Below are 12,082 nucleotides of genomic sequence, written 5' to 3' on the forward strand. Positions count from 1 at the left end.
GTGTGTATCGTTCTTCTGGCAGTGACCTTTGGCTATCCAAGAGTAAGATTTCGGACTCTGGTCTTCCCAGTTTGACCTTTGTCTATAATTTTGATTCTGATTTTTGTCCTTAACCATCTCCTGGTCAGTTTGCCTCACTAGTTTTCCTTTTGTGCAATCAGCAGAACATAAATTCTGGTGGGTCTCAATGCAGCAACTGACTTAGCAACACACAATAAAAGCTACAAAATGGCAGCGTTCCTTGAGGTAACAAATATGGCAGTGCAAAAAACAAAAATTTGGATGTGAACGTCAGTAGGCTTTGCACCCTAGGAACCAAGTTACCTGAACTATTCCATAAAATTTCAGTAATTATTTACTGCTCTGATGCTGATATTTCTGATCTTAAAATAGGTCATTACGATAGCAATTGACGAAAAGAATGCATAATTAATTGCATAATTACCGTATTTGAGGGTTCCTCTAGAGTGCCTCTTTCTCTTGAATGATTTGGCTCAAAAACTAATCGTAATGCTTTATCATTTCATAACAAGCTTAAATTTCGAGTTTGGTATTTTTCCGTTTAGCCATTTTAGCTTTACACCGTCCTCAGTTACACACAGACATGCACACTTATCATCGAGATATCAGGGGGCCCTAAAATGGTGAGATCTGTTGAAAACCGGAGATCGAAATATTTGACGAATCTAAAACTTTCTCTCCTCTCACATAGATGATAAGTAATGGTGGGAGAGGGAGCGAAGCAAAAAAAAAACTTAAAACTATGTAAAAATACCAAAATATTAAAATTTAACATCGCAACAAAATGAAATTGGATAGAAAATCCATACAAAAAAGCTAATAAAAAATTAATGGTGAGCCAACTATAACAGGGCTTCACTTATGCTGGTTTCACATCCTGCATGGCTTTCCTCTGAAGACCAGTAGCATTCTGTTGAAAGATTGTGTAAAAGATAAAAAAATAAGTGTGTTATATATACAGTACATGGAGATGCCCTAAGTAACCCTCTAGACCCCCTAAAGCCTGGTGGGTTGTCTTGGTAAACACATTTTATAAAAATGTTGATTGGTTATAAATCAGTGACAAGGGTCTCTGGCTATGTGAGAAAGCAGACATGATTATATCTTCAGAAAATGTGAATTGTCGCTCTGTTTTGTTTTATTTTAGCCTGAGATGGCATGTTTCTGCCCTCCATTCCGCTAACTAACTAATGCTGGTTTATGGCAGAGTGGTGTTAATGACATTTTGTTTAGTCTAACTCACCAAACTCGTCTCTAAAAGAAAGAAAAAAAGATGTCCTCTACTCATAAACTTTGGTTTTACTTTTGAAAACTTTAAATAGAACTATAAAAATGTTCCAAATAAAGAAGTTTTAGCTAAAAAGTCTCTGCTGTTAAAGCGAGCATCACCATCGCCGGTCCTTCATGCAGAACATGTGTGTCACAGGAGAAGTGGCCATTCTGGGTGACACTGGCCACAAGTTGACGGTGTTTGCAGAAGGTGTATATGTGATGTCATTAGGCTGATGTGACAGCACTCTCTATAGCTCATGTATTGTGTATCTCACAGCACCAGTAAGATTTCAGTGTTCAGAGAACAATGGAGCACTAACTGGGTATTTTTCACAATAAGTAAAAGTTCTGAAGATTGCAAACCTGTGCATAATGCAGTTTATTTAATGAAGACTCATATATTCTAACTCAGGGGTGGGCAAAATTGGTCCTGAGGGGGCTGCAGTGGCTGCAGGTTTTTGTTCTTTGGTCACCTTTTCCACAGCTTGCAGTACAGATTACTGGATGTTGTGCAGTACTGGTAAATACCTGTCTGGGTTTTGTTAAATGAATCATTTTTTTGTAATTTTAAAAGAAAAGAAAATGAAAATATTGGCTACAAAGAATACATCATAGACACTGCTCTGGACTGTGCGTCCCCTTTTGATCCAGCCTGTCACTTTGAAGCCTGAATCTCTGCCTTGTTTGTATTGTGCCCTCTGTTTTAAGAAAATCCTTCATTTTGCCTTTCCTTGTGGATGTCCACTTTGCTGAAGACCTGGTGAGCCTACAATCATTGCACATAATGGAGTTGTCTTGCTTCCATACATTTAATTTCACTCACACTGCAGCTTAGCATCCATCTACACATCCATTTTGTACCCAACCTCAAGACCGTGTAGACCAGCAGCATTGGGCAGAAGGAAGGTAATGACCCTGGTTGGACTCCAGCTGCAGCAGGGCACACTCATACCCTACACCCATTCATTTATGGCTGCTATGACATCATAAACTCACCTAAGCTGCATGTCTTTGGAATAACAGAAAGACCCACACAGACATGGGGAGACCCTCAAATGCCTGCTCCGAAATACAGACTCATGAATTGTAAAAGCTCTTCCCTGAATGTGGTTTTATTTTGCTTGATGAAATAAAGTAATGCATTACCACATTAAGCAGGTGGTACTCAGGCACCTGAAACACCAAAATCACTTCTTAAAATTAAAAACTCTTGTCCAGCAGGGACACCTCTGTGGTGGTAGGACTAGGGGAGAGAATGTGAATGTTCAGGGCATTATCACCCCCAGAGCGATAGATGGCAGTCCCCCTGGGTTGCGGCAGTACCACGGTTGCCCACAGGGCTTCATGGTAATTGGAGTTCTGTAACTCAGTCCTGTCAGGCGCCGTTGGGTGCTACCGGGGAGTGCTGTGGGGACTGGGGCACCCTACTCACTGGGGCTCCAGCCTTACCCAGAAATGCTCCCGGGCCAAGCCAACAGGACACCAGAAGTACTTTGAGGGATCACTTAAAAGGAGCCATCTACCTTCATTCCCGGAGCCAGAGTCGGGAGGGAGAGGACGACGCTCAACGCTTGCTTGAGGAGAAGTGGAGGCGGAAGGTTAGAGATAAGAAGTGCTGTGTGCTTTGTTTATTGTGCTGTTCTTATTGTACTGTGCTGCTTGTGGGAACGGTTTGGGAAACGTTTCCCACCTGTAAATAAAACATGTGCTGCTGGACTTGTGCCTGTGTCTATTGTGTCGGGTGTTGGGGAACTGGCGCGCCCCCTGGTGGTCACAAATAAATGAGTGGTACGCATAGTGGACTGAAGAAAGAGCCATCTTCATCTTGACAGAAGACCTTAACTCTGAGTGAGAATGGCTGACCCCTTCATCTCCAAATACAGAACTTTCACTATATGAGCTTTTATTCTTTTATATTTATTTATATACAGTAATCATAATGCCTCCATTGCTACTACTCTACTGTATGTTCTTCTCATATTAAAAGCTGGCAGCAAAGAAAGCTTTAATGTGCTGCTAATGACACACAAGCATTCATACACCTGAAGCTAAATGGCTTATAACACAAAGTGCACCCTGACGTCCGTCTCCTTTCCCTGGGCATTAATAAAACATATCTCGTTATTTGCACATTTGCATCCCAGGCATACCTTTATGGAGAACTTCACATGTCTCAAAGCAAATCAGATGGCTGGCGGGGTCTCGTACGATGTAATAAAGTTGTCACATTTCTCGGCTAATTATTATTTGTCCACGTTCTGAGAAACCGCACAATGTCTGATGCTGAATGAAACTTTTGTTCCGCCAGCCACCCCTCCAGCCACCCTGCTTCTTATCCTATCAGTCACCATCTCCTCAACTCTCATTATCCCTTTAACTCTTTCACCTTCATCCATCAAACCTGACTCTTGCAAGATTGTCTGCATGTATTAGCGTTTGCTAAAACTGTGCATCATAATAAAAATTTCAGCAAATCAACCTTTGTTTTTATATAACACCTTTCGTCATGAACACCACCACAAAGCACATGCTCAGACTGCAAAATGCATGAAGAAGCTCGTTGACGGTCCATAAGAGAACCAGACAGAAAACTCAAATGTAAATACTTATTCCTCACAAGTAAGACTGCAGTAATGAAAGGCACTATATCAATGAAAGCTTCACTATTTTCAGCCTCTGATCAGGGAGCATTCATGCATAATAATTATGTGACAAAACGGATTCATCTCTAGCCATGCTGTGAAGTCCTCTATCATTCTGCTGAAGGAGAAGAGTTGTTGTCCTGGGACTCCTTTTTAAATTTTAGTGGCAAGAATAAGGTCTTTCCATCACCAACTGGTCAGTATTCACCATCGGGATGTCCACCAAAGTCGAGCAGGTGTGCAGCCGGGTCAGGCGGTGAGAGGTGATGGTGCTGCTGCTGCCAGTGTGCTGTTGGCGCCTTTGCAGGTGGCGTGGATAGAAGTACCTGCCCAGGTAAAAGCGAAACTTGTCATGAAGGGAAGCGTAGATGAAGGGGTTGTAGCAGGCAGAGCTCATGGCCACCAGATGGCAGGACACCTGCACCACATTGATGTAACTCTTGTCCAAGATGACAAAATCGACATCTAGATCCCGGATTAGGTTGACCACTTGCAGAGGTAGCCAGCAAAGGGCAAATGAGAGCACAGAGATCAGTAGTAGCCGGAAGGTCTTGCACTTTTTACGTGCCCATCTCTCACGGTTAGAGGATGCCGTGACAGCAGCGCCAGGCACGCTCCGTTTGCGTAGGTGGCGGGAAATGGCGCAGTAGGAGACAGAGACAGCCGACAGCGGAATGAGGTAAGAGAGAAGGAGGATACAGCAGGAGTAGATGAGTCGCTCCTGATCCTGCTCTGCCCAGAACTCCTCACATATGGTCATATTGTGGCCAGTGGGGCTGAGGTCAAGGTAACTTGTGTGGAGTGAGGTGGGAGATGAGAGCGCCAGTGAAGCCAGCCAAATGGCACATACCAGGTAAAGGCAACAGCGCCGACTGATTCTTCTGCGAATGGGATAGGCCACCACCACATAGCGGTCCACAGCAATAGCAGTGAGGGACAGGACGGCCACCAAAACAGTGGCGACCTGCATGAGCATGACAAAGTGGCACATGAAGCTGCCGAAAAGCCAACCACGTAGCTCAAAGGCATAGGAGGCAGTCAGGGGTACACAGAAGAGGCACATGATCAGGTCAGCTGCTGCCAGGTTACCAATCAGGAAGTTGGTGGTACTGTGCAGCTTCTTTGTCAGGGCAATGAGAAGAATCAGCAGCAGATTGCCAATGCAAGCCACGAGCACTAGGAGGGTGTACAGAGGGATAAAGAGAGGCTTGAGGAGGAAGAGGAGGTCCAGGCCAGCAAAGGAGGAGTAGGCGGTGGAGAAGGAGGCGTTCATCCAAGTCTCGTTGAGATCAGGACTCATGTCTGCCAATGAGCAAAGCACGTCGAGAGCTGCAAGAGAGGAGAACAGCCTTTAGCGCAAGGAAATCCACATTTTCACTTCATAATAACTGATGAAGGCAGCACAGTGACGCAGTAAGGAAACCGGAGTTTGTGTCCTGAGTCCTCCCTGCGTGGAGTGTTCATGTTCTCCCCGTGTCTGTGTGGGTTACCACCAGATACTCCTGGTTTCCTCCCATAGTCCAAAGACATGCAGGTTAGGTGGATTGGTGATATTAAATTGTGACCAACGTGTGTGTGTGTGTCCACCCTGAGATCTACTGGCATCCTATCCAGGATTTGTTCCTGCCTTGGGCCCTATGCTAGCTGGGGTAGGCACCAGCAGACCACTGTGACCCACTTCAGATCAAAGCAGGTCAGAATATAGAAAAATGAACTGATGATTCTTGGTTTGTTCTTTACTTCTACATCTCATCTTTATAGGAATATCTACTGCACTAGCTGACAGAAATGGATGCCAGGGTCTGTGTTTGTGTTGTGTTATATTTAACTTTACTAATGTTTTAAGCTAAAACATTTGTTGCAGTTTGAGTAATTGTTCACAAAAGTTTTGAACACTAGGAAATGTAACTATATTACTGTTTTCTTTGTTACTTTTTGGCTGAAACCTTTAGAATTGAAAGTATCATTATTTTTTTGAAATTTTCCATGCTGCCATTTAGTGTTTTGCAGGGCTGGTGCTACCACACCACAATTCACTGCTAGGGGACACGACCCCAGAAGAAGAGCCACGTGACGTCACCGGTGCATAAAACTATAAGCTGGGGCTGCGTGTTTCCTCATTGTCCAAGACTGTGGATAAACTTTAAAAGACATTTTTTGTGATTTACTTTGCTTAGAGATTTCAATTTGACAAAGACTTCATCCATGCATCCATCCATTAACCAACCCTCTATATCCTCACTACAGGGTCACAGGGGTCTTCTGGTGCCAATCCTAGCCAACACAGGGTGCAAGGCAGGAAACAAACCCCGGGCAGGGCGCCAGCCCACTGCAGGACAAAGACTTCTACGAGGGTAAATCAAAAAGTAAAGGCAATTTGAAAATGACCCTGTACGCACAATGGCTAGACGCTAATGCAACGAGACACGTTTTTTGGTGGCTTATGGGTAGTTCAACCACACACACAGTGCAGCGCTCTGCCATTAGTCCATTTGAAACCAAAGTTAAATGAACGGGGATGCTTTGCTGTGGGACTGCACCATTGATGAACAGCATGCAGTAGTGAGATTTCTTTGGGCAGATGGAAACCTGTTACTAAATGATGACTTGAACGGGGGGGAATACTTATGCAGTCAACTAATTTGTGTTTTATATTTGTGATTAATTTAGACCACTTTGCAGAGATCTGTTTTCACTTTGACATTAAAGAGCCTTTCTCTGTTTGATCAGCATCAAAAAAGCCAAATGAAACCCTCAGTGATTCGATGTTATATAACAATATAAATATGAAAGCTTCCGAGGGTATGTATACATTTTTAGGGCACTGTAGGTCTTGGCCATAATCAAAAAAGTCACAACAGTGTAGATAATGATCTTTGACTTTATGAAACCCAAAAGGAGCCAGCTTGATGTTTATTAGAGTCGCCATCATGAAGCCCAGGAGCGGTGTAACCTTTTCAGTTTTTCACGTTTAGAAGGGCTAGGGCTGTTGGTGAGTACTGTACTGACAGACTGACATTGCTGAATGTGTTTGCAGAAAACTGCTTACTGGCTACTATACTGGAAAATGAAAGGTAGCACACAACGAAGGGAACCGAGTATCTCATATGAGGCACATTCTGATTCTTATAAATGTCCTTCTGGTTTATATGAAACATATGCATTTCTCTCTCATGAGCTCCTGTAAAGTTTAAAGTATCTATCTATCTATCTATCTATCTATCTATCTATCTATCTATCTATCTATCTATCTATCTATCTATCTATCTATCTATCTATCTATCTATCTATCTATCTATCTATCTATCTATCTATCTATCTATCTATCAAACATATAAAACACAAAGTAATGGATCACAGAAGTGTTCACCTCCTTCAAGTCAGCATTTGGCAGCCATGACAGCCTTGAGTCTGGGTGCTCAGGTCCCTGCCAGCTTTGCACATTTTCACACGGGTGTTTTTCTTCATTCTTCTTTGCTAAACTGCTCAAACTCTTTCAGGTGTCATGCTGATTGTGAGTGAACAACCTTTTGCAAATTCAGTCACAAAATCTCATTTGGACTGAGATCTGGACTCTGACTCGGCCACGCCAGGCCATTCACATTGCTGTTTTGAAGCCACTCCTGTGAAGCTTTGGGTTTGTGCTCGGGGTTGTTATCTTGCTGGAAAACTAATCTTCTTGCAGTCTGCATCAGGTTTTCCTCCAAGATTTCCCTGGATTGTGCTGCATTCATTTTCCTTCACAAGTTTCATGGTCCTGCTGCTGAGAAGCATCCCCACATCCTGATGCTGTCACAACTCTGCTTCACAATGGAGATGGTATGATTTTAACAATGTGCGGTGTTCAAACATGGCATTTAGTATGACAGCCAAGAAGCTCGATTTTGGTCTCATCATACCATAGAACCTTTTTCAAGCTGACTTCATAGTCTACCAGGCACCCTTCTGCCATTTACCCCCTCATAAAACTTGCTTCTTTTTCTGGACGGCCTACTCTAGTTAGATTTCCTGCTGTGCCACACACACTCTTTCCATTTCTTAATGGCAGATTTAACTTGACTACAAGGGATATTCACTGAATTGGATATTTTCTGGTCTCCATTCGCTGACTTTGCTTGGAGTGTTTTTTTTTCTTCATTGTGTAGATTAGCCCACCATACTGATTGACCACAAGTTGGACCTTCCAGATAAGGTGCATTTATACTGCGATCAACTGAAATCCCACACAGATGATCTTCATTTCACTAATTCTGTGACTTCTAAAACCAACTGGCTGGAACCAATATTGATTTGCAGTTGTCTTATTAAATGGGGTGAATACTTATGTGATGAATTATTTTGTGTTTTATATTTGTAATTAATTTAGACTGCGGGCGGCATGGTGGCGCAGTGGGTAGCGCTGCTGCCTTGCAGTTAGGAGACCCGGGTTCGCTTCCCAGGTCCTCCCTGCGTGGAGTTTACATGTTCTCCCCGTGTCTGCATGATTCTTCGGTTTCCTCCCACAGTCCAAAGACATGCAGGTTAGGTGCATTGGCGATTCTAAATTGCCCTTGGTGTGTGGGTGTTTGTGTGCTGGCACCCATCCCAGGGTTTGTTTCCTGCCTTGTGCCCTGTGTTGGCTGGGATTGGCTCCAGCAGACCCCGGTGACCCTGTAGTTAGCATATAGCGGGTTGGATAATGGATGGATTGAGACTGCTTTGCAGAAATCTGTTTTAACTTGGAAATTAAAGTCTCTTTCTGTTGATCAGTGCCAAAAAGCAAAATTAAATCCATGACTCAATGTTTGTTAAAATTGAAATGTGGAAACTTCCAAGGTGTGAATACTTTTGTAGCTACTGTTTCTTGCATATTGTCCATAGTTGGTGATATAAGCTGCTATGGTTAATAGACCCCTCGCTGCCGAATGGTGTCTCATGGCATATTAAGCCAGAATTGTGTATCTGTTCCTCCAGGAGCAGCCATTCTAGAATTCTTCACCTTCTATTTTAGCCACAAGTCCATGAGTACAGCTGAGCAGTGATGAGACTTCACTTCACAAAGACTCACAAGCTATGGTCTTCAGTTTTGGAGTCAGTCCTTGACACGTTTCACTTCAAAATGCTGTCTATCATTATGTCCTGATTTCAGTTTTTGCAGCAGCAGCAGCCCATGAAAGGAGTCCCAGGGTAAGCCTGTCGACTTTTTCTATGGCAGCCACATGCATCTCTCTTCTTTTGAGGATTAGCATTTCAACAGGAGATGTTTTGGATGGGGTCCTCGGTTTCCATTTCTGTTCCTGATACTTAGGTCAAAACAGAATTGAAAGAAAGAAGGGTTTTGCAGATCAGTGACATCTGGCATTAGCAGCTGCAAGTTAAATCTGTTGAACCAGTCATGCAGGCCTAGTAAAGGTCACTGGCAAATTGCTTTCTTGGAGAAGAGTGCTTGTTTGTGCGACGAGAGCTGATGTCATACAAAATAAGGGAGTTGGCTGTACATTTAGGAAATAATAAATGTTTCAAACACCCAACTTCTAAGACTTCACTGAAAGTCACCTGATTCTCTCATCTTCAGGGATACTAGAAGACTAAACCTTGTGGGCTCCACGATTTTAGAACAATAAAAAAAATGAAAACCTGCAGCAAAACTATTCTGTTTCTGGTGGAAATCCATCCGTCTTTATTTGTTCAGGCAGTTTGACAAGCAGTCGAAGAAGAAAGCTGGCAGAGGCACACTGTCTGGGCCCATTGTACCTGTTGAGCTGATTATTACTACAAATTGTTTATATTTGCTATTTGCTCTCTCATGACCTGTCATTATCAGCTAAAGGCCACCAGTCATTTAGAAATGTTCTGACCAAAGGGCAGTGGATAAGCTAAGGCAGGAGCAAATGAGCCATGAATCACCCCTGGAAGACAGCTTATTTCCAATTAAGAAGTGGTGAGTCAGATGTCAGGAACCCTGGCGACTCCACTCAGACTCTAATTACTGAATGTGTTGAATCACTAGGTGTGATAATCTTTACACCATTCCCCCCTCGCCACTCAGTGAGTGTGTGTGTGTGTGTGGCCTACAGTGAAGATTCCCATCTGCGTTTGCGCGATTAGCCAAATCACAGCATTCTTGCAAAAAAAAAAGGAAAGTAAAACTGATCAAGAAGAGTGAAACACATGGCTATAACGGCTTAAAGAGGCTACAACGAGAATTTTAACAGAGCCATTTAATAGTAAAGTCACCAAGCAGTAAGCGAAGGTGTAACTCCTTGCATTGATATTAATTAAGAGTGGACTATCCTAGCCTCAGAGCCACCACTCCGCCATGTCCTACAACCTCATATAAGTGTGATGGTCAGGTGTCCACAAACTTTTAAAGGCCATTTAGTGTAGGTTTATATGTAGGTTACGCTGGTCGAAGCTAAAATATACATTATATGGTGTTTCAAAAATTTCATCAGGGTGGGGGGGTATAAGGGGGTTGGGGGGCAACCCAAAAACTGTGCATTATTCTGAAATGGCTGACTCAGTCTTTGTGAAACTTTGCATGTACAGTGTCACGTATGGGTGTCACAGGGTCACCCATCCTGGTACACAAGGGAAAGCTGTTGCTGCTGATGTTATCTGGTTTTCCACCCACAGCACAGAGAAAGAGTCCAGTGAGGGGCTGACTCCGCCCCTTCCGATCCAGTGACTATAAAGCCGAGACGCTCCTGACAGGGGTTGCTCATTGCAGGGCGAGTAGGATGACAGAAAGAGCTCCGGTTTGACCAGTGTGACCTACACTTTGCTTGATTTTTCAGCTGTACCATCTACATGGCATTTCCAAAATTTGAAAGCCTGATTGAAATAGTGGGCAACAAATGCATCACTCCAAAATGGCTGAGAACAAAGTTCTTGAAATTTTGTATGTGCATTACTGTAATCTAGAATTCAATGCCTTCTAAAAGTACCACCAAGACATGGGGTTGTAATATAAGAAGGAGGTGCAAAACCAATAGTGCACCATCACGCCAAGACGGTTCAGCCGATGGTGATGTATTCTTTAACTTCCAGCTGTTTTTCTCACATGGGCAACTGTATATGTCAGCAGCAGGAAGAATCTGTTTAAATGTGCCCCCAACAAAAATCAAAATGATTGTCTTTAAGGAAGCCTTAGTCATGTTCAAAATATCCCAACGTTAGGGGGAAAGTGTCATCCATACCACCATTCTAGCTCTCTCTTTGTATTTGTTATGAGGAAGCTTCATACAAGGATATAAGGAGGACAAGATGAAGTTATTATACCAGAATATATATATATTTTTTTTTAAAAAAGGGAGCAGGAAACATCTTAAGATGATAATGTGAGATAATGATGAGTAAGCAAGTAATTCTAGGAATGGTTACATGAAATCAGAGGCAATAGTCATCGTCAGAGACATGGTGCACATGTCGGACAGGACACTAGTGTTTCAGCCATCACTGACAACAGGGTCAACATCTATAAAAAACAGAAATATTTGCTTTCCTACCTTAACCCATTATACAAGTTTATCTGGGCAAGGCTGGGTGATTCAGTTAGTATGAAATGAAACATTTCAGGCGCCAGCACTCATTCAATGCACCACATGCTGTAGCTAACGATGTCAAACCCGCTTATCCAATTCAGCGGACGTCGGCTTCTTTTACAGCGTGTCTCTGATTTAGCACTTTCATTGTTCGAGAATAACACTTCAGAATACAGTAACATGGCCACATTCACAGAGAACTGGCTGCCAATAAACCTGAAATGGTTGTTGGAGAAAACCAGCTGAGCTGTAGGAAAGAGGCAGAGGGAGAATACACGATGGCGGCACAGGTGGTGACTGGGCTGAGATCTGGGAGGCAGCAGTAGTTCACTAAGCACTGCTTCACTATGCCACCCTGTGTGATTGGAAATGATATTACATTTTTTAAAGAAATTTGAATTATGAATGATGTTGCCACAGACCAAATAAGGAATTTTCACATTCGCTTAGAGATTAAAAGAAAATGAAAGTAAAGCGGGGAGCTCATGTTTACCTAATCAAAATTCATCTTCAATACTAGAAATGTCATCTTGCATTATTTCTTTTGTGAAAAGTGTATATTAATTTCAAAGAGATAGAAAAAAGTAATAGTTAAATATGTGCTATTGTGAATAAAGTGGTCTT

The 12,082-nt window shown here is 42.8% G+C and overlaps 1 protein-coding gene across 2 annotated transcripts in view; it reads right to left on the reverse strand.

The window, feature by feature from the left end:
• Positions 1-466: 466 nt before the first annotated feature.
• Positions 467-12,082, reverse strand: part of prlh2r (prolactin releasing hormone 2 receptor) — a 60,286-nt gene continuing 48,670 nt past the window's right edge. For both annotated transcript variants that reach the window (XM_039742137.1, XM_039742138.1), the window contains exon 2: positions 467-5,264. In XM_039742137.1, coding sequence (XP_039598071.1) covers positions 4,096-5,235 — 1,140 coding nt within the window. In that variant the 5' untranslated portion in view covers positions 5,236-5,264 and the 3' untranslated portion in view covers positions 467-4,095. The remainder of the gene's footprint in view (positions 5,265-12,082) is intronic.

The sequence above is a fragment of the Polypterus senegalus genome, chromosome 18 (genome assembly GCF_016835505.1).
Source record: "Polypterus senegalus isolate Bchr_013 chromosome 18, ASM1683550v1, whole genome shotgun sequence".
NCBI lineage: Eukaryota > Metazoa > Chordata > Cladistia > Polypteriformes > Polypteridae > Polypterus > Polypterus senegalus.